A 23,258-nucleotide genomic window follows, 5' to 3' on the forward strand; every position below is an offset into this window, starting at 1 on the left:
TTCTCTTTCTTGATTTGGTCTTTATTAATCACCCATCTTACAAGCATGTAAAAAGGTGCCACCAGAAAATTACAATGTAACACTTAAAATATGCATAGTTACACAGGACTATTCCATTGTAATTCAGCAGGGGACAGGCAGTAAAAAAAGATCAACTTTGAAAGGGCTGCAGAAGTTAATGCATTTCTCTTTACATTCATTAAAGTGCAGTTAGTCTATGAGAAAAGTAGACTATGTCTAGTACAAGAGAGTTTCAAAAACAGGTGTAAAAGACAGCCTACGGTGGTTGTGAGAAGCTAAAACATACCCCTGCCTACCCCCTACTGTGTTGATATGGAATAACCCGCTCCAGACATTACAGTGCAGAGGCCACAACAGCAGTAACACATTTTGGCAACACCTCTGGTGCGGAGCCTTTATGCGCTGCACTTCAGCCGTTTTGATACGTGAGCTTTTTTGTCATTCACCATTTCTTATTACTGTGTACACAATATTTCACCTTGCAGTTATCTATAACCCGCAGACTTCTTACGATAATTACCACTCATCATTAACGAGTACTGTACAATTTCTGCTACTCCCTGTGTCCACACAGAAGCAGGTATAAGCTTAATGCTGCTCTACTGATAGCAACAACAAGGCAGACAAACGTGTCTTCCACAACTTGTGCTACAGGAAAACGTGCAAATTTACAAAAGTAGAAGCCATTGAGGTTGTTGGTTTTTGTTTAGTAGTAGATATTTGATTAGTATTTGTGTATGAAATAAGGCAGTGGGTGAGTCTCAAATACAGAATCAAGCAAAAAATTACCTCAAGTCACATAACATAATATCATCATAAATTGATAATATAGACATACAGTCAAACCTGCCCGAGCGACCACCTCTTCTCAGCGACCACCTGGCCATTTCGACCGCTTTTTCTCGGTCCCAAATTATTTTCCCATTGACGTAAGCATTAAGCGACCTTTTCTCAACGACCACCTGGCCAACGCGACCGCGACCGGCCCAAATTGGGACCCATAACGACCGCATCATTTTCAAAATTGAGGTTTTCATCGATTTTTGATGATAACTAGCGCGATTCTGTGCCGAAATCGGAAAGTTTACGTCGGATTTTGGGGTTAAATTGACAGTTTACAGTGTGCGTGTTGTATTTGACATTAAAGACCTCGCTACTTTGCATGCGTTCAGTGTGCTTGCTATTTGCCATTAAACACAACGGAAACCATTTATACTTTGCATCGGGCATGTTTTGAGTCGATACTCTTCTCAGCGACCTCCTGTCCAAATCGACCGATTTTTTCCAGTCCCCCTGATGGTCGTCTTGGGCAGGTTTGACTGTAATTGATATTTGGCTTAAAATTTCACACTGTCTTTGCTAACCATATGTGACCAGAGGTAAGGATGGAGAGCCCTCATCTGGAGACTGGAAAATCCCAGAGTTGTGTTTTGTTTGCTGGCAGGTACTTCATTTTACCTGCTTACAGACCGTGTAATATCAGATCCAGACAGAGCTATTGTTTATAAACCACCTCAGACTGAGCAAGATGAGAGCACAGAAGTGAAGCAGTCAATACTTCCTGTACAATTATCGAGATAGAGCAAAATCTAAAACAATAGATCAGAAATTTGGTCTACCAAAGACACACATTTAGCATTTTCACAACTCTGCACTTACTACATTTTCATGTAAAATCAAGTGATCTCCCAACTGCAATCATACGACCAACATGTTTCATGTTGGCCTCTTTTCAACTTGACTTATATCTTCTCCCTACACCCCTATACATAAGCTCTGTAGGTAATCCCAAATCCCAGCAGCAGTTTATCCCAAATCCCAGCATCAGCTACTGATTTAATTATCAATACCCCCCGTTCTATCTATAATAAGCTGAAGCCTTCACCGTCTATGGTCTATAATAATCGCATTGCTCCCAAGAAGCACGAAAGGGAAAGGTTTGTCATGATATGAGTCTGTCATTCTCAGCAGAAAGTCCTGAGAATCCTAGGAAGTAATCACAGCGTAGATTTTGTGCCTTTCTGAGCAAAGCTTTTGCGGTTCTCTATCAGTGCAGTCCTGTGTAGCCTGGGTACCATCCTCCATAGCACAAGTAACTGCTGGATCTGTCTACAATCTACTCCGAGGTTAGCCGACAGAAAGCTGAGCCCGTGGTTACTACGAAGGATGGTACCTACGAAGGATGGTACCTACGAAGGATGGTACCTACGGAGGATGGTACCTACGGAGGATGGTACGAGGCTCCACCCGAGGCCGCTAGTCTGAGTACTCCTGCAGGAACTTGTTGTGGAAGGCTGTGAAAGCGTCCATGAAGATTTTCAGCTTGTCGGGCTGGGGGAGGATGGTCGTCCTGGGGGGAATGAAGACAGCGATATTTGTCATATCTTAGAATACAAAACCTCCTTCTCAAACTATGCCATACAAATCAAAGTGTTTTTGAGTGTTTTTACTGAATTAATAATCGTGTATCTCTTGGTAACACCATTTTAAGAATAAATCCATCAAGGAACTTCCAAACTCCACGCAGAGAACAGGCAAGAGCTTTCCAACTGAACACCTCAAACACCCCCCCCCCACCTGAAGTGGTATGTTCCGTCCCTCTGCCCGAAGCCGCTGCCCGGCACCACACAAACAAACAAATAAACACCCCCCCCCACCTGAAGTGGTATGTTCCGTCCCTCTGCCCGAAGCCGCTGCCCGGCACCACACATATCCCAGCCTGCTCCAGCAGCTGCAGAGCATAGAAGCCATCTGGCGACTGACCCAGGGACTGCAGGGAGGGAAGAGTGAAGACAAAATAAGTTGTGGTACTTTTTCCTCTACTTGAAAACAAAACTTTTTAGTTGACCTTCAGTTAGTACACGTTAAGCACAAGTACGACCTCAACACAGTACAAGTGGCCACCACTACCTATCACTTTTTGGTGAACTTTTCCAACACAAGCATTAAAAAGCTAGAAGTGACCAGATGTAACTGGTTAGTTTTTAACTGTATGTCTTGTGTGAGACCTTCCTGAACCTGCACAAACTTGTGTTTGTTTGTTTGTTTGTTTGCTTGTGGGCTGTAAATATGACGAGGTCTGCACTGACCTTGGCCTTCTCAACGGCGCGGGGCGGCAGGTGTATCCTGGGAAATGCGTACATGGCGCCCTGTACCGTGTTACACGTCACGCCCTCGATGGAGTTAAACGTCTCGGCCACCAGCTTGGCTCGCTCTGCCAGGGACTTCAGCACTGCTGTCTTCTCCTGCATGGCGGACAGGGGAACATCTTACAGGTGAACATCTTACAGGTGAACATCTTACAGGTGAACATCTTACAGGTAAAAGCGATCTTAAACCAGTTCAGCTAACTGAAGACCTAATCTTCCACCAGTTGTGACAGGGAAGCAAGAGGCTATGTACAGTTTTCAGGTGCATTGCAATGGATATTCCCTCAGCTCTTTTCAACAAGCACAATAAACAGTGGACCACGCAGACACGGAGTACGAAATTCAATGTAAATGTACCAGTGCCAGGAAACACATACCTTGATGAAGGACTCGTAAGAAGGCTCCCCCGGCTGTGGAGGGTTAACCACACAGTCCATGGTCGCCTGTAAGGAAACATCGGTACCGTGAGCACACAGGTTAAACATGGTTATTAACTAACTAGAACACTGGGAGCAGGACAGTACATAATCACTCACATCCTCACAGTTCAGGGTACCCCACCATTTCTGGCTTCCATTGAAACTTATCATGAAGAGACTTTTTTCATCAATGCCATGGTGCAATGAGAAAGTTAACTTAAAGTAAAAAATGCCACCTACATACTAGAAATAAAACATACTTTGTTGCCAGACATATCTCATTCTAAACAAAATCATCTTCTCTTTACAGCCTTAGAGCAATACCCGCTAGCAAAGATTCTCCACAAAATCTTCAGAAAAAAGTCAGAATCTAGACTCTGTAAAAGTCAGAAAATACTGTAGGGGTCAAATGTTGATATTTATGTCATACCTGGGTCGCAAATACATTCAATACGGGTGTTCCGGACCGGGTGATAACTTCCGTATCAGACTGGCTCTAAGTTGTATCACACGGGCTCCATTCGAATAAATCAAACTATTTCGAGCGGGACGAGTGAGGCGCCGTTGAAAATTATTCGAATACCTGAATTGGACGTTGGAACATTACTGTTGTTACTTATTCTTTGAGGGCACCAAATTTGTTCAGCTTCTGGCGCATTTCACATCAAAACATGTTTTTTTTTCAGGTGGGTATGACATAAATAATGGCCTTCGGGTGATCCCTCCCGCGGGTTGGGCTGGTACCTCAGGTGACACGGAATACAACGTGTTGTATTCTATTGGTATCACTCAGTCCAAACTTATATTCTGGGACTACTATTGGCCCGTTGCAGAAACTTTGAGTTGTGCACAGGTAAATCATAAAGATAGGTTTCTCACCTGTCCTGACACAGGTGGGCACAGCTTACTTTGCACACCTGACACAGGTGGGCACAGCTTACCTGTCCTGACACAGGTGGGCACAGCTTACCTGTCCTGACACAGGTGGGCTCAGCTTACCTGTCCTGACACAGGTGGGCACAGCTTACCTGTCCTGACACAGGTGGGCACAGCTTACCTGTCCTGACACAGGTGGGCTCAGCTTACCTGTCCTGACACAGGTGGGCACAGCTTACCTGTCCTGACACAGGTGGGCACAGCTTACCTGTCCTGACACAGGTGGGCAAAGCTTACCTGTCCTGACACAGGTGGGCACAGCTTACCTGTCCTGACACAGGTGGGCACAGCTTACCTGTCCTGACACAGGTGGGCACAGCTTACCTGTCCTGACACAGGTGGGCACAGCTTACCTGTCCTGACACAGGTGGGCACAGCTTACCTGTCCTGACACAGGTGGGCACAGCTTACCTGTCCTGACACAGGTGGGCACAGCTTACCTGTCCTGACACAGGTGGGCACAGCTTACCTGTCCTGACACAGGTGGGCACAGCTTACCTGTCCTGACACAGGTGGGCACAGCTTACCTGTCCTGACACAGGTGGGCACAGCTTACCTGTCCTGACACAGGTGGGCACAGCTTACCTGTCCTGACACAGGTGGGCACAGCTTACCTGTCCTGACACAGGTGGGCACAGCTTACCTGTCCTGACACAGGTGGGCACAGCTTACCTGTCCTGACACAGGTGGGCACAGCTTACCTGTCCTGACACAGGTGGGCACAGCTTGGTGGAGACCAGTTTCTTCAGCTGCAGCTTTACTTGTGGGTCCATGTTGATCACCTCCATGTAGCCTCCACGGAAACCACACCTAAAACAAACATTGTTACCATGACAACCCTCAGTACTCTCTCCCATGTAGCCCTTGTTACCATGACAACAGTACTCACTCTCCCATGTAGCCCTTGTTACCATGACAACAGTACTCACTCTCCCATGTAGTCCTTGTTACCATGACAACAGTACTCACTCTCCCATGTAGCCCTTGTTACCATGACAACAGTACTCACTCTCCCATGTAGCCCTTGTTACCACGACAACAGTACTCACTCTCCCATGTAGCCCTTGTTACCACGACAACAGTACTCACTCTCCCATGTAGCCCTTGTTACCATGACAACAGTACTCACTCTCCCATGTAGCCCTTGTTACCATGACAACAGTACTCACTCCCCCATGTAGCCCTTGTTACCATGACAACAGTACTCACTCTCCCATGTAGCCCTTGTTACCATGACAACAGTACTCACTCTCCCATGTAGCCCTTGTTACCATGACAACAGTACTCACTCTCCCATGTAGCCCGTGTTACCATGACAACAGTACTCACTCTCCCATGTAGCCCTTGTTACCATGACAACAGTACTCACTCTCCCATGTAGCCCTTGTTACCATGACAACAGTACTCACTCTCCCATGTAGCCCGTGTTACCATGACAACAGTACTCACTCTCCCATGGAGCCCTTGTTACCATGACAACAGTACTCACTCTCCCATGTAGCCCGTGTTACCATGACAACAGTACTCACTCTCCCATGTAGCCCTTGTTACCATGACAACAGTACTCACTCTCCCATGTAGCCCTTGTTACCATGACAACAGTACTCACTCTCCCATGTAGCCCGTGTTACCATGACAACAGTACTCACTCTCCCATGTAGCCCGTGTTACCATGACAACAGTACTCACTCTCCCATGTAGCCCTTGGATGTTGAGTGGAAGGAGGCGAGCTCCAGCCCGGCATACTCCGGTCCCAGCTCAAACAAAGTCTTCTTAAAGGAGTGGAACGCACAGCCGTCCGCATAGATGTTGTCTTGGTACACCTGGAGTAAACATAAACAACAACATAAACAACAATAGCAGCATCTACAACACAGCCGTCCGCGTAGATGTTGTCTTGGTACACCTGCAGACAACGTAAACAACAACATAAACAACAACAGTATCTACAACACAGCCGTCCGCTTAGATGTTTTCTTGGTACATCGGGAGTAAACATAAACAACAACATAAACAACAACAGCAGCATCTACAACACAGCCGTCTGCATAGATGTTGTCTTGGTACACCTGCAGACAACATAAACAACAACATAAACAACAACAACAGCATCTACAAAAAATCATTCCGCCGCATATAGATGCTGTCTTGGTACCTGCAGACAAGCTTGTTGTAAGAAGTACTTACCTCATCAGCCATGAGGAAGAGATGCTCTCTGGCTGCAAACTTGATAATCTCCTGCACATTCTTCTTACTCAGCACCTGGCCTGGAGGGAACACATGACTAAGGTCAATTCTCCCTACTCATTACAAACAACACCTCTTAATTCTCCTTAGTAATACTCAACTACCTGTAGGGATACTGGGGTTGATGAGAAAAAAAGATTCTCCTTACCTGTGGGGTTACCAGGATTTATCTATCTTATTTATTCATAAATCTTTAAGGGTAGTCCCTAAAGTTGTAAAAAAAACTATTTTTAAAGGGAGGCCAAAAACAGATTCTCCTTGCCTGTGTGGTTACCTGGATTGATGACACAGAGAACCCGGGTGTGCAGTGATGAGATGAGTAATTCTCCTTACCTGTGGGGTTACCCGGGTTGATGAAAAGCCAAATTCTCCTTACCTGTGGGGTTACCCGGGTTGATGACACAGAGGACCCGAGGTGTGCAGTGTTCCCGCGCCTCCTTGACAGAGCGCTCGAGCTCAGCGATGTCCAGCGCCCAGTTGTTGTCCTCGTCCAGGTAGTAGTTCACCTGCAGAACCACCAAGGCACAGTCAGGTTTGGGAAGGAGAATTGAAAGTTATCAACTCTCTGCATCAATGAGGGTCATCAATGAGGGACATTCAGGAAATAACATGCGCAAAATAGCAGTTACTGGAAATTTCGATGTCCAGTTACTTTATTCTAAAGTTATATCCAGTTGCTTGTTGAATGGTGGTGGGAAAAAATCTTAATCACGCAGCCTTTTATTTCTAACCTGGGCACCATCGTAGTTCTACAGGGGCTCCTTTTTTCTTAGGGCAGCGAGTGCCCAGTAGAAATAGGATGGTACCCAGGCTAATTTTTTTTTTCAACAATCTCCCTTAAATTTTCATGTAATAGCCCTGAGCAATACAATACACAGTAGATAAAACAATTCTTGATGTCAAATTTCCAGATTCAGCAAGTCAGTGATCATTCCATATGTGGGAAGTAAGCAGGCACAGAACATGCCAAAGCAGGCAGGTGTGTTACAGGTGCAGAAGACATCTCAGGACAGCAGCCATGTTCACTAGGGAAGACGCTTCTGTCTTACACAGGCACACTCAGATTTTTGCTGAAGGTAAACCTGAAAAACTACATGTCGACTGTTGTGAAACCAGGCGCAGCAGTTGGAGTTGCACAAAACAGGAAGTGCTGATGCTGGAAAATGGCAACAGTAGCTGTAGAACTGTATTGTTAGTATTGCCATGGCAACAGTAGCTGTACAACAGCTTACTGTGTTGTATCGCCATGGCAACAGTAGCTGTAGAACTGCACTGTCAGTATCGCCATGGCAACAGTAGCTGTAGAACTGTGTTGTTAGTACAGCCACGGCACACGTTAGTGCACGGCACCCTGGGTACCTGGTGTGCATCCAGCTGACTGGCAGCTGCAGAGTAGAGTGGGTACTGGGGGATGGGGATCATGATCCCAGTACGGGTCTTCCCCGACCCGGCCACCAGCAGGTGTAGGCAGTTCTGTACAGGAGAAACCTGGGTTATACTAACGTGGGTTATACTACCGTGGGTTATACACTAGGCTGGGCAGGCATGGGACAAAACCAGGACTGCTACTCTGCAAGTTTCATACATCTATACAACCACATGTAGAGATAGGAACCCATAGGCAGAGCAGCCTGATCCTGTCTGATGCCAGCCCAGCCAGTCATACTAACAGTAGGCAGGGGCGCCCTCTAGCGACTGTACCTGTACTGCGTTCAGCTCGGCCACGACAGCGGAGTAGAGCGGGTACTGCGGGATGGGGATCATCACGCCGGTCTGGTCACGCCCCTCGCCGCGAACCATCAGCTTCACCATGTTCTACACATCCGCAGTCATGGCAACGGTAAACATGCTTCATGTTCTAAACATTCGCAGTCATGGCAACGGTAAACATGCTTCATGTTCTAAACATTCGCAGTCATGGCAACGGTAAACATGCTTCATGTTCTAAACATTCGCAGTCATGGCAACGGTAAACATGCTTCATGTTCTAAACATCCGCAGCGTGTGTAAACATGCAAGGAAACCTGGGCAATGTGTAAATGAGGCTAACGTGCTAAACTACTTAATATCTCAGGGCTTGAAATACAACCTGCTAATGCAGGTAAGTGCAGGTAAAATTGGAGCCGTGCAGGTATTTCTGATGTCTACCTGCACCTAACCTGCACTTTTAGATGTACTGGGTTTTATACATAAATGTCCTATGATGTACATGTAGGTGTATGTGGATTGTTATTAGCTGCATTGACCGTTACCACCTATAATTTAGTATAAAAGAAAAAAATAGCAATGGTTTCTGAACAATTTTAGTATGATCCATACATCCTAAATTCAGAGTGGTGCAGGTAAAATTTGTCTGGTGCAGGTAATTTTCAGTGTTACCTGCAGGTATGCAGAAAACAGTATTTCGAGCCCTGTATCTACAAGTAAGAATCTCTTACATGATGGCACATAAAGTGTGCCGCAAATTTGACGCCATATGATCGACATGCAAAAACTGTAATTTACTCCGTCCATTCTTTGTCAGCAGGGCTAGCCCTTTGTGACAGCCACAGGCTAGTTGGGCAGCTCTGACTGTGAATGCTGAACAGCCAAACCAACCAAATATAAAAGTGTTACTTAAACTTAAACTTTCACATGCAAAACTTTGAACACTTTCATCAACGAGACTGGTGTCTAGAAGGCTCCACTTAAGGTTTGGCAGTGCTGCAGTACAAACATGTAGCTGCAGTAGCTGTGTAAGGTGTGGGAGTGCAGCAGTTCATAGCTGCTGTAGGTAGCTGCTGTAGCCACGTACCTTAATGGCATCGCTGGCTCCGGTGGACAGGAAGATGTTATCTGGGTCGGACGGGAAGCCGTCCCTTCTCTCGATGTACGCAGCAATGTCCTTCCTGATCACCTCCACACCCACGCTGTCACTGTAGGAACCTGGGACAGATAATCACACACCCACGCTGTCACTGTAGGAACCTGGGACAGATAATCACACACCCACGCTGTCACTGTAGGAACCTGGGACAGATAATCACACACCCACGCTGTCACTGCAGGAACCTGGGACAGATAATCACACACCCACGCTGTCACTGTAGGAACCTGGGACAGATAATCACACACCCACGCTGTCACTGTAGGAACATGGGATAGATAATCACACACCCATGCTGTCAGTGTAGGAACATGGGATAGATAATCACACACCCACGCTGTCAGTGTAGGAACCTGGGACAGATAATCACACACCCACGCTGTCACTGTAGGAACCTGGGTTACACAATCACACACCCACGCTATCAGTGTAGGAACCTGGGACAAATAATCACACACCCACGCTGTCCCTGTAGGACCCTGGATTCTATACCCACAGAAGGTGATAAAATGTCCAGTTGTTTTGGCTAGGAGGAAAGCAGGCGTCAACAAAAGCAGGAAAAATGTGTGAGGAAAGGCATTACAACAAGATTGTGCTGGTTCCCATCCAGGACAGTAAATGTTGTGCAATCTGGAAAGAGTGGAGACTCCATGAAGAGCAGAAATTATAAATCATACACAGAAAGACACCAACACAAAGTCACCAGGAGTCAACAAATCACCCTGAAATCAGAACTGCCTCTCAGTGATACTATGAGCCCAGGAGCTGGTAAGTAAATAGGATGATCAGAAAATGGAACATCATAACTAACATGATTAAAGCCACAATGGCTGGTAGTACAGACTATTCCATTTCAACTGTTCAGGGTGGAGCAGGAAAGATTTTTCATTTTGACTTAATGATTAACTTTCTTGTTGTTAGATCATCTGCGCTATGACACCATTACAGGGTAATGATCAGCTCCTGGTGTGCAGAAGGTGATCAGAATGTCTGCCTAACGAGCCCCATCATGAACTTTTGAATCAGAACAATTACTGTAAATGTATGTTCGCAGGGATTTGATTTCGCAGTAGCGGGTAAAAGGTGGTTTTAAGTGCCATGGAAAAATGTTCGCAGTGGTTTTAAGTTCGCAGTGAATTGGCAACGCAAAAACCGCGAAAATAAAACCACCGCAAAAATTTCTGCATTTACAGTAATTTCATGTCAAATCATGGGTCATGCACTACCACCATTGGGCCGAAACAACTCAACCCTGCGGTTCTTGGATGTTTGCAGAAAAACAATATGGAACAATTGAATATATGAAGTAGTAAATGGCTCTGTTAAAATCATTTAAACATACAAATAATTTTTGTGATTTTGTGAGAAGTTCCAAGAAGCAGAGAATGGAGTTGGTTTGGCCGACAGAAGTAAGCGTGGAAGGAGCTACCGATTCCGTGTGACTCTAGCAGAGTGTGCAGAGGTACGGCCATCACATCGTCTGTGGAGTAACGGGCACAAGCATGGACAAGTCATGGTTAGCACTGGGAGTCTGGCACAAGCATGGACAAGTTATGGTTAGCACTGGGAGTCTGGCACAAGCACGGACAAGTTATGGTTAGCACTGGGAGTCCAGCACAAGCATGGACAGATTAGCACTGGGAGTGCAGCAGGCAATACGTTATGGGGACACATACGAGATATGTAAAATACAAACTTTCTGTGACCTTCTGTAGTAATGAATGATAAAATGGGCTGGAGAGTAAATTTCTTCTCCATTTTATTGCAAGGACTGAATCACTGTAAATAGACAAAATAAAACTTAACAAGAAGTTAAGAGTTACATGTTTAACTTCTACAAACAAGCGCTTTGCTTCCTTACCTAAACTTCCTCCCTTGCAGCCCTGGAGAATCCTACGAGCGCGCTCCCTCACGTCTGCTGGGAAACTCTCATCCTTCAACAGGTCAGGGTTCACACAGAGGCTGATGACCTGGGGAAAGGTCAAAAAACAGGTCAGGGTTCACACACAGGCTGATAAACCTGGGGTAAAGGTCAAACAGCAGGTCAGAGTTCACACACAGGCTGATGACCTGGGCAAAGGTCAAACACACACACACACATACTCGCATGCACATGTGTGAGTGTGTGTGAGTGTGTGTGTATGTGTGTGAGTGTCTGTGTCTGTGTGTGTGTGTGTGTCTGTGTGAGTGTGTGTGTGTGCACGTGCGTGTGTGACATACCTGAGGAAAGTGATGGGTTTCTGCCCCATGGCGTGTGTGTGTGTGTGTATACGTGTGTATGTGCGAGTATGTGTGTGTTTGTGTGTGTGTGTTTGTGTGTGTGTGCGTGCGTGCATGTATGTGTGTGTGTGAGTGTGTGTGTGTATGAGTGTGTGCGTGTGTGTGTGTGTTTGTGTATGTGTGTGTGCGTGCATGTGTGTGTGTGTGCGTGCATGTGTGTGTGTGCGTGCGTGCATGTATGTGTGCATGTGTGTGTGTGTGCATGTATGACATACCTGTCTGAGGAAAGTGATAGGTTTCTGCCCCATGGCGTGGGCATCTCCGATGTTGGCCTTGATGACCTGCTTGAAGGGTTTGGGAACTCCCTGGGGGACAGAAAATCACAATTTTATACGTAAAATAATAAAACAACAGTTTATAAACAAATCAGTCAGAACAAACCACGTCCAGCACAGCACTTACAGCACAAACGTCTTCTCTGTTAATAATTTAACCCAGCTATATTAAGTCCAGGTTATAACTGAGCACATCTGTGCCAGGTGTGAGCTCACTGTGTGACTGTAGGTAATACAGGTAAACACTTACATTACCAGGTAAACAATAAGTGACTAAGTATGTAACCCCATCCAGGATATAGCAGGTTTCCATGACCACTGCCTGGTCTGTGGCAGTTTTCTGTTTATGACTTCTGCAACCCCTTTCCTTTCCTTTCCTTTATTGATTCATAACAGACATACACATAATGGCAGCCTGAATGGCGCTGGAATTTACAACACACATATAACCTACTCCGTCAGCATATGTACATAAAAACAATATATATAAGATAGTGCACAACATCCCTAACGTTAAGTACCAACCATTACAAACTAAGTGTCTATAGTCTAGTTGTACAGATTTTGATCCACATGCACGTCGATCTCAGGATAACTGCATGTTACTATGGATATTGAGGTTCCTTGTGCCAACTAAAGCCTGATCTGCAGTGGGTGCAGTGCCAGACATGTGACAAGAATTGTAATACTGTATAATGATACCAGAAAAATTTTTTAAACCGGTCTCTTACTTTCAAAGTTTCATTAATTCTATTTCACTTCTTTTATTTATTTTTTTTTATTTTCAGATATGATCTTGCCATTTAGAATTGTGCAAAACAGAATTCAGCCTTGTGCCTTACTCAATAAACCATTACTACAGCTACACATGTATTATGTATGACCTTCTAGGTACCTGTTACAGGCTCCATTGGACATCAGCCCAACTCAGCTGCAGGGACTCCCACATGAATACAAGATTGATTTAATAAACGGATAAAAGAACCAAATGTGAAATTTCATCTATGAGTAGTGGTGCGTACCGAAGCTCACATTCCGGTTCAGGTCCGGACTCGAGTCCAAAGATTCCGGTTCAGGTCCGGACTTATAAGTCCGTTTTTTTACGGTCGCTTAAGTTTCCCAATTAACGTTAGACACAAGCATAAAGCGACTTGCTCTACTGCGGCGACCCATTTGCGTATCCGGCGCCCGCCGCTGGGCCGCATGCTGTCAAAATATTACCAAAGACAACTGCATCATTTTCAAAGGTGTAGAAACATCGATTTTTAATGAAAACTATCGGGAATCACTGCAAAATTTGACATAATTCCGCTTGTTTTTTGACGGCCGAAATTTCAAAATGGCGCTTGCGAGGTCATAGGGGTCAATGGGATAGCCTACTGTAATGCGGGTAGAAATGATGCGTGCGGTGTTTTATCTTCTACATTCAACCGTAAAATTAATTTTGAATTTATTCGTTACAAAGATAAATGCAGGAGGTATAAAAGAAATTAATGAACTTAAAACTTTTTCTAAAATAGAACGTGCCAGTGTTTCTTTTTAACAAGCTACTCACCCATGCTGTCAGTGAAGTATCCCGGCAAGCGGCAAATGTCATTTACAGTCGCCGCGCCGGAGATTTGTTTTAGCTTGTTTATCTTGGAAATTTTCTTCATTTTCAGAAGATATGGGACTTAAAACCCATACCAGGAGATAAACAAATCCACATTCTTTATTTTCATGGATAATATTGCTAAAGTCAACCTGTCATTTTTGCCGCGTTGCAGGATTTTGAAAGAAGGTTCCCGCGGCGCGACCATGTGCTTGGCGGTATGACAATACGCAGAAATACGTTATTTTCTGGCCTGTTGGCTGCGATTAAAAAGTTACATAGGCATCTAGCATTGTTTTTAGATGATACTAGTATACAACAAGAAAGAGATTTCCGGTTTTCCAGAAAACCGGTTTTTGACGTTCCGGTTTTAACCGGACTTGAACCGAAAGTTATAGCAAGTCCAAGTCCGGTTCGGCGAACCGGTATGCACCACTATCTATGAGTATGAATTATAAACTCACCTTTTCCAGCTCTTTCTCCAGCTCGGTTGCCCTGGCAACGATGGGTCCCCGGACGGCGTACTCCACCTTCTTGACGAGTGGGTTCATGGAGTCGATGGTCAGCACCTTGGCGCGGGTCTGGCCCGCGGGCCCGGTCGGGCCGCCGTTCTGGGGACCGTTTCCCAGGTGGGACGACATGGCCACGAGTCTGCGTTTGGCTGGGTGAGGTCTGCAGGGACAGACATGTATACATGTATCAGGAACCACTGAACATACACATCAACAATCATAAAACACACATATATATATATATATATATATAATTATATATATATATATGTAACATCAAGGTCTGCAGGAACAGACATATACTAGTCTAAAGTTATATCCGTGTAAAATCAAACATAGCCGCGGTGACTCTGTAGAAAACGTATTTACTTGTAATACATAGACGTTGTTTTCTATACAGGGCGAGCTCCGTTGGCCATAACGGTTTTTGTGGTTACGTTCGGTGACGTTTCGGTAGCGATTCCGTTTTATGGCCGAACCACCACCGAACATGACTGACAATGCTTCGGAAGATTTCGAGGAGCTCTGCCGAACAGCCAAGATGGCGGCCCGGTAGTAAAAACAGTGAGAAATGTTTGTAATAGGGCCTAGGAAAAAAAAATGTTGTGTTTCCTGTTTCCCTACCTACCCTAAAAAAACCTGCCGACCCTAGACTTTTTTTTGGGGTGGGCAGTGGAGTCACATAGCTTCCAGTTAGAATTTTTATTTAGTCTGCTTCCTATTGAAGTAAAACACTGCTTGTCCCATCTAATGAAGGATAAATGTATCTATCATGCACAAAATTAAAGTTTGACATTGAAAGGCAAGTGTCATCATACATTTCAGTTTACTTTGTTCAACTGTATTGTAAATATGTATCACTAGAATTTTGGCCAGCCTAAAAAAAATACAAGAAAAAAAAAGAAGATAATCCCTACCTACCGACCCTAATTTTTTCAGGACTGAAACAGGAAACACAACATTTTTTTTCCTAGGCCTAGGTCGGGTTGTGGAATACTTAGGGCTCTGCAGGCGAATGACATTGACAATCACTGAACACACAAACACAGAGGACACAGTGGGTACTCTCCAAGCAGAGGTTAGGCTTTGGCTGTTTTTCAACGTTTTTTTAGTCGTTTTTATCGGGCTTTCGATTTTGTCATTTTGTCATTCCCCGTGTCCAACCTGTTAGATAAAAACGATAAAAACAACTGTTTGTTTGTTTTGTTTGTTTGTGCCTTTATTTTGACTCGATAAATACTCCATCGGCCTACTAGGCCGCTTTTCGTGGAGGTCGAGCATACATGGAGGAGGTGAGGGGTCACCTAATAATATACAACTAAAAAAAACGTTGAAAAAACAGCCAAAGCCTAACGTCTGCTTGGAGAGTAACAGTAGGGGTTACATGGTACTACATCAACACAGGTCTGGTAGATATGGTCTGGCCCATTAGTGTACTATCCGAATGGCATGTCTGCCTCAGCTGGGTGGGTCTGTTTTCAATTAAACTTGTCAGAAGGGACAAGACAGTCTGACACATACATTCCCACAAGTCTATAATTTCAACACTTAAGTCTCAGATCCAGGAAACAAGGCAGATACTGAGTGAGATGGACAGCAAATATACAACCTTCTGTTACCTTCAGTGCAGCAGTGGGGGGTAAAATTATGCTTCTGATAATCAATTTAGACAATCAAACTATTTTAGTTTGTCATAACGAGTCATTTGAAAGACATTGTTAACACTGTAACACTGTATTCAGTTAACAATGTGACACTGTACGTCTTGTGCTGACACCTGATCAATGTGCCATAGAAAGGAACCTGTACTTATTTCATAAGAGACCCAGTTTGGGGGTTACCTCACGCCCCCCTCCCCATGCCGAGTGACAGTGCGAGGACCGTGCGGTGCGCTGACGGTGTCTGCCGTCATCAGACAAAAACATCCCCGCAAACCGACACTTAACTCACCCAGACATGAACCGAGACAGCATACTTCAGCCTAAAGACGCGAAAAGCTCCTTAGCGACGCCCCAGAGTCCGTCAGAGGGCTGAAAATCTGCAAACTCAGCTGGGAACCTGCGTAGTGGGGGCGGTCCGGGGGTGGCCGAGTCTATCGGATCATGGATAATAGGGGCGGTGCCTTTTTTGGCACGCACAAGAAGTGGATTTTCTGGTGTTTCACACACAAAAAAACGATATAAGTTTATTCTACCAAATTATTTAATATCATCAGTGTTTTCTTTAATATTTGTATCAGTTTAATCTCAATATTTCGAAATACTAACTTTACCTACAATTAACTTTGTGGACTAGTCTATATTCACTTTGACCCCAGAAGTCAAGGTTACTTTACCAACTATAAATCAACGCTATCTGATATATTTACGATCAATCATGTACAGAATGCTGGGTAATATGTTGTGTTACTGAACTGTTTCATAACTTCAGTAGTTAGATTCAAACTTTCAAGAGAAAAGTTATCTAATTTTGCGTCACGTGACTTTGTTTTCCGGCCGCCATCTTGTTTTCCCGAGGTCATTGCCCCCTGTGGCTCCGGAGTGAATGTTGTGAGGAGAGAGACGGAGGAGGAGAGAGACGGAGTTTGTTGATCAGGGAGCGGAGTTCCCGCCAGCCTACTTGGGTTCTAGAATAGTCTCCTCCCGCCAGAGATGGTCATGAAGCAATGTCCGGCATGTGCTCAACAGGTAGGGACGAAATAACGTCAAACTAACCCCAAGTCAAGTCAACCTCACTCATCAGCTATGGCGAAAACTTTCTGACGGCGTCGAGACTGTTTTTAAATTGTGGAGTCTACAGTCGAGCTCAGGCTGTTTCAGTGTTTGTGATCGGAATTTATATAATTTATTTAACAAGGAGGAACTGGGTAAAACGGCCTGCTGTTTGCCATACTTTTAATACCATACATAAGTTGATTGGTACAAATCAGCTTAGTGAATATTTATAATTTTAGACTTTATGTATATACATATAGGCACTAGTGCTATGTTGACTGTTCGGTAGACAGACCAGTCGTACCAGCCTGTAGTTGAGTGAAATTTACTGTACGAATAAAGCAGCCTGAACACAAACACATGAACCCGGCTTGTGTATCAGACACTGATCCTGCCCTGCTGTGACGTCATGGCCCCACAGCGGCGTTACAGGGGGATCAGGTTACAGGGAAGGGCAGGCTAAAGTCAACATCACGTGAACATACCTGCACAGGTAATATTACAGGTGAGGTGCCATACCTGACCTGCCATGCACAGCAGGTGTGTTACCTGTGCATGGTGAACAGGTGTGTAAGGTACTGTCGTCTTACAGTTACACCAGGTGCAAGTTGTCTCAACAACCCAACAGGTTGGTAATCATATAATGCTAACTAATTATCGATCCATGGGTGACTCATCAGAGTATATACTATAGCGAGCTTTATCTCAGGCAAATCTACACTTTGGCTGGACACACTGCCATGGGGGTTTTGTTATAAGCCTGGCTGAAACGTTGACTGTGGCGCACACAGAAGGGTACTTTTCTGTTCCTGGATAAAAGATTTTCTGTAGATGATGACTAGATCTGTACTGAACAACAGAGTAAAGTGTGTTTTTAATGTTACTGTTGACTCTGTCTCAGGAGTTGTAACAGCCAACAAAAATTGTTCCTGTAGACTTATTGTACTAGTATTAACTGTGTTGAAGCCAGGCTGATATGAGTGAGGACAGTAGTTGCCAGAATTACTCTCCAAGAACACAAGAAACCAGTGACTTGTTCTCCACACAGCTTATTAATCTGGTATGGCCTTGTCTGCATGCATGGCAGTGTTCACACAATACATGTAGTACCGAATGTAGGTTACAATGGCTGAAGTTTTTACCAATGAGGAACTAACTGGCTGGTCTGTATTTACCTTATGATATTATCTTCTCTCAAATACTTACATTCATGTATGGACATATGATTATGACATGTGGACATTGTTACAACATACTCATCTCAATTGTTATAACTATATAGGGTTGTACTGTGGTAAGGAGGTCATGGGTTACCAAGTCAGTCACCAACAATCAGAGAAAACCACAGTGATTATCATAAAGTATAGTAGGGGCATCTTCTCTGGATAGTTTAAAGAACGCTTGCAGATAGATGTGCAAAAGTTAGGTGTGACGGGTCGTTCGGTGTACATAGTATAACCAGCTGCTGCCACGCTGCATGCCTGCGAAGCTGGTGTGTTGCGCCAAAGGGCAGTTATACTGGCCATATACATGCAATATAGATACAGATTATATAATCTAAGGTACATTAACCCATATATAATACTAACAGCCTGTGTGTCCAGTACCATGTATCAGCTGCTGCACCTGTACATGTAGTCTTACCTTCCAGAGTAACTGCTGTATCCAGCCTGTAGATCCCTCACTCCCTCAGGCTGGTCTGTCTCTAGTAGGCCAATAGTCTATAGTATAGGTAACTGCTGGATCTTAAGTCTGCACCGTTGTGAAGGGATTCCCTACCGACCTGTGGGACCAGTCAGTTAAGTCCAGTTTACGGCTGCTAGACTGACTTAATGTCTGCTGGTACAACAGTAATGAAGCACCATTGCTGTGTGACCTTGAATGACCTTCCCTTTGTCAGGCGGAAGAATGCACGCCCAGTTACAATACCCAGGGTGTCACATGGCCTGATGAACAGTGCAGCGTTCACAACAACACTTATAAAGTGTGCTACTGTGTTACGTTGTAGGCACCCCTCCAGCGGTCAATGACTGCAGACTACAGCAGGTTACTTATACTGGTTATAGGATAAAGCCTGCTCAGAAATGCACCAGTAGTTTCCTGGCTTAAGATATTGGCTGTTGGTGGCAATAAAAATAATCTTTTCTCTCTTTGTGCAATTTCCAAGTGAAAATCAATGCTTAGCTTATGGCTTATTCATTATTGCACAGCTGGGACATAAAATGATATAGAGCCAGGCGTGTGACCCCTTCACAGTCAACATTTGTGGAGCAACCCTGCCCAAGATTCACCCTTTATCTATCAGATAAATATAACCAAGTTTACATCAGATATGTTCTGTTTGTATCAGAAGCTTTTTTGATCATGTTATAAACAAGAACTCTGATATGGGACATGTTTGCAAGTCTGGCTGTAGGTTGTTGTGTAATTATATTTTTTTAGATATGATAATCCTGGCCTTCCTGCCTGTCAGTTATACATGCCAGGTACATGTTGTATCACAGTTCTACACACTCAGAACACACCCTGTGCTATGTGTCACAGTCTCACAGGAAATCTGTAGTGTTTCTCCAATGTCTACAAGATAACATAACCTGGATCTGATATAATTATAGCCCCGGCCTGGTTATGGGCCAGCATGGTGATCAGCTGGGACAATAACAACATTCCGCTGGCAAGGTTGGGTCAGTGTTGGGAGGGACAGCTGGCAAGGTTGGGTCAGCATTGGGAAGGAACCTGCACAGAGGGTTTAGAGAGGAGTACATGTACTGGTGATGCAGCAGCAGACATTAATGGCCAGGCCCCTCGGATGTACGGACCTCCCATGTAAAACATCACAGAGAAACTAAAGTTTCTTACCTCGGTCCTTATGGTCAGGAGACAGCGATGCAGCAGTGAAAGTGATCCGAAGTTCCTCAGCTGTGGATCCTGTAGTGAAAGTGATCGCCGTTCGTCAGTTGGGGATCCTCTAGTGAAAGTGATCGGGTGTTCGTCAGTGTTGGATCCTGTAGTGAAAGTGATGGATCCTCTAGTGAAAGTGACCGGCGTTCGTCAGTTGGGGATCCTGTATCTGCTATATTTGACATGTCATTGACGTTGGCACTGACCCAGTACCCATAGCTGGCATGCCTGCTGGCCCCACACACTGGCAGGGTTACCAGAACCTGTATAGATTAGATTATAGATTATAATCTTCTGTACAACTACACAGGAAAGGTTAGGAGCAGGGATGGTCACCTTAAACCCTAGCATATATAGGAACTCTGTGGCTCACAGAACCTTGAATGTGGCAGTTAGGCCTCTACATACAGAACTTATCTCATCTGTATGTAAAATATAGCTTCAGTAGAGCCAATTATACAGGAAGGTCAGTGGCAGTGCACTGGTGATGCGTACAAATTACAGCAATCCACAGACCTTGCTGTGTGTATAGCAGACAGGCCCACTTATATTATAATTATACTGGAGGTTAGTGGCAGGGCTGTTTACTAGTACACTTACAGGATACATCAGGCTGTGTGTATATCAGACAGGCCCACTTACACAGGAGGTTAGTGGCAGGGTTGCTTACAAATTATAGCTAGGAACCCCTGGCTGTGTGTCAGACAGGCCTACTTACAAGTTACACGTAACCTACAGCATGCTGAAGCTGGTCTCTGTTGGGTACTGACGTCTCCCCTATCCCGTGGGCTATCAGGCAGCAGGGGGAGGGTTAACAGGAAGGTCAGGAGAGGTCATGAGCAGGTTTAACCCCAGAAATGTCTGTGCAGATTAGATCAGCCTTTGGGTAATCAGGTTTGGGCTGGCTTTGAGGGACAGTTCTGAGGTCAATGACCTGTAGAATCATGATGGTGAATGTGCTGCTGGTGTAATGGGAGGATATGTTTCCTCTGGTTGCTAGGTGGGCCCGGGTCAGAAATTTAAGTGTCAAGGTCAATGAGGTCAGCCTTCCCAGCACACCCAGCTTGTCTGGATTCGGATACATGATTATTGTGTAGATTTACTGGCATTTTGAGTTTTGACTCTCTCAGTGTGACAGGCCTTCTCCCCACATCCTAGAGCTCAGCTCGGTTGAAACCAGGGGAAATTTCTTTGATGCAGATACAGGCTATCATACAGCTAGAGTGTGTAGGAGAGGCAGGTTGATTGTCCAATTGTGTATGGTTCTGTATGTTACTGAATACTGACATGTTTCCCCCCAGTTGCTATCAGTTGTTGTATAGGTATTGTTTTTCTCTGTGTCTTCCCAAACATGTTGCCGCATGTATCATTTTATCACAGATCCCAGAAGCCTGTAAAACGTTTTAACCGTGTATCTGTTTCCCCCATGCAGATCCCAGTAGCCTGTAAAATGTTAACTACATGTATATCTGTTCCCCCCATGCAGATCCCAGTAGCCTGTAAAAGCTGTCCCTGCGGCCACCTCTTCATGAGTAAGCGACCTTTGAACCCCAAGCCCCTGTCGGCAGCCTCAGGTGAGAAACTGTTGCCTGGCAACAATACTTGATATATTCCAGCACTACATCTCTATCATGTACAGTTGGTGGGATATGTACGCACCTTTTTTGAGCAGTAAAGTCTGAGTCTCATCAGCTGACCTGACAGTGAATCAGTAGTTCTGTCTTCTCAGACCCAAGAAGTAAACCATAAGGTAGTGTTTTTAGAGCAGTGGATGGAAAATGTCAAGGAGGGGAGAGCAGAAAGATTAATGTTGTTATTGTTTTATTGTTGTTGTTATTGTTTACAGGCATGAGTCATGATGTCAGCAGGGAGGGATAGGAACAGGTTGTGTTATTGTTATTGTTGTTGTTGTTTACAGATGTGAGTCATGAGGACAGCAGGGACAGAGGAACAGGTTGTGTTGTTGTTGTTGTTGTTTACAGATGTGAGTCATGAGGACAGCAGGGACAGAGGAACAGGTTGTGTTGTTGTTGTTGTTGTTGTTTACAGACGTGAGTCATGAGGACAGCAGGGACGGAGAGGGACAGGTTGTGTTGTTGTTATTGTTGTTGTTGTTTACAGATGTGAGTCATGAGGACAGCAGGGACAGAGGAACAGGTTGTGTTGTTGTTGTTGTTGTTTACAGATGTGAGTCATGAGGACAGCAGGGACAGAGGAACAGGTTGTGTTGTTGTTGTTGTTGTTGTTGTTTACAGACGTGAGTCATGAGGACAGCAGGGACGGAGAGGGACAGGTTGTGTTGTTGTTATTGTTGTTGTTGTTTACAGACATGAGTCATGAGGACAGCAGGGATGGAGAAGAACAGGTTGTGTTGTTGTTGTTGTTATTGTTGTTGTTGTTTACAGACGTGAGTCATGACGACAGCAGGGATGGAGAGGAACAGGTTGTGTTGTTGTTGTTGTTGTTTACAGTCGTGAGTCATGAGGACAGCAGGGACGGAGAGGAACAGGTTGTGTTGTTGTTATTGTTGTTGTTGTTTACAGATGTGAGTCATGAGGACAGCAGGGACAGAGGAACAGGTTGTGTTGTTGCTGTTGTTATTGTTGTTGTTTACAGACGTGAGTCATGAGGACAGCAGGGACGGAGAGGAACAGGTTGTGTTGCTGTTGTTGTTATTGTTGTTGTTTACAGACGTGAGTCATGATGACAGCAGGGATGGAGAGGAACAGGTTGTGTTGTTGTTGTTGTTGTTTACAGACGTGAGTCATGAGGACAGCAGGGAGGGAGAGGAACAGGTTGTGTTGTTGTTGTTGTTGTTTACAGACGTGAGTCATGAGGACAGCAGGGAGGGAGAGGAACAGGTTGTGTTGTTGTTGTTATTGTTGTTGTTGTTTACAGATGTGAGTCATGAGGACAGCAGGGATGGAGAAGAACAGGTTGTGTTGCTGTTGTTGTTATTGTTGTTGTTTACAGACGTGAGTCATGATGACAGCAGGGATGGAGAGGAACAGGTTGTGTTGTTGTTGTTGTTGTTTACAGACGTGAGTCATGAGGACAGCAGGGAGGGAGAGGAACAGGTTGTGTTGTTGTTGTTATTGTTGTTGTTGTTTACAGACGTGAGTCATGAGGACAGCAGGGAGGGAGAGGAACAGTAGCCTGTGAAATGTTAACTGTGTATCTGTTTCCCCCCATGCAGATCCCAGTAGCCTGTAAAACATTAACAGTGTACATGTTTCCCCCATGCAGATCCCAGTAGCCTGTAAAATAGATAACTGTGTATCTGTTTCCCCCATGCAGATCCCAGTAGCCTGTAAAATGTTAACTGTGTGTACATGTTTCCCCCATGC

At 44.8% G+C, this 23,258-nt stretch overlaps 2 protein-coding genes across 9 annotated transcripts in view; one reads left to right on the forward strand and one right to left on the reverse strand.

Moving 5' to 3' along the window:
• On the reverse strand, positions 1-19,968 carry LOC118417062 (alanine aminotransferase 1-like). 8 transcript variants are annotated; one of them, XM_035822423.1, is made up of 16 exons: positions 16,247-16,404; positions 14,249-14,456; positions 12,134-12,223; positions 11,500-11,608; positions 11,068-11,118; positions 9,567-9,697; positions 8,474-8,587; positions 7,149-7,278; positions 6,713-6,792; positions 6,215-6,348; positions 5,227-5,335; positions 3,548-3,613; positions 3,111-3,266; positions 2,679-2,791; positions 2,243-2,371; positions 1-2,194 (listed from the first exon to the last, which is right to left on the reverse strand). In XM_035822423.1, exons 1-15 carry the CDS (start codon positions 16,267-16,269, stop codon positions 2,278-2,280), a joined length of 1,608 nt encoding a protein of 535 aa, XP_035678316.1. In that variant the 5' UTR covers positions 16,270-16,404; the 3' UTR covers positions 1-2,194; positions 2,243-2,277. The 8 variants fall into 8 exon arrangements, with proteins under 8 accessions (XP_035678316.1, XP_035678317.1, XP_035678322.1 ...); XM_035822424.1 differs by adding an exon at positions 6,405-6,431 and having other exon boundaries at positions 1-2,371; positions 6,215-6,321; XM_035822429.1 differs by lacking the exon at positions 16,247-16,404 and adding an exon at positions 19,870-19,968 and having other exon boundaries at positions 1-2,371.
• Positions 16,799-23,258, forward strand: part of LOC118417384 — an 11,469-nt gene continuing 5,009 nt past the window's right edge. The window contains exons 1-3 of the mRNA XM_035822939.1: positions 16,799-16,983; positions 21,398-21,485; positions 22,669-23,062. Coding sequence (XP_035678832.1) covers positions 16,948-16,983; positions 21,398-21,485; positions 22,669-23,062 — 518 coding nt within the window. The 5' untranslated portion in view covers positions 16,799-16,947. The remainder of the gene's footprint in view (positions 16,984-21,397; positions 21,486-22,668; positions 23,063-23,258) is intronic.

Source organism: Branchiostoma floridae, chromosome 6 (genome assembly GCF_000003815.2).
Source record: "Branchiostoma floridae strain S238N-H82 chromosome 6, Bfl_VNyyK, whole genome shotgun sequence".
NCBI classification, from domain to species: Eukaryota; Metazoa; Chordata; class Leptocardii; order Amphioxiformes; family Branchiostomatidae; genus Branchiostoma; species Branchiostoma floridae.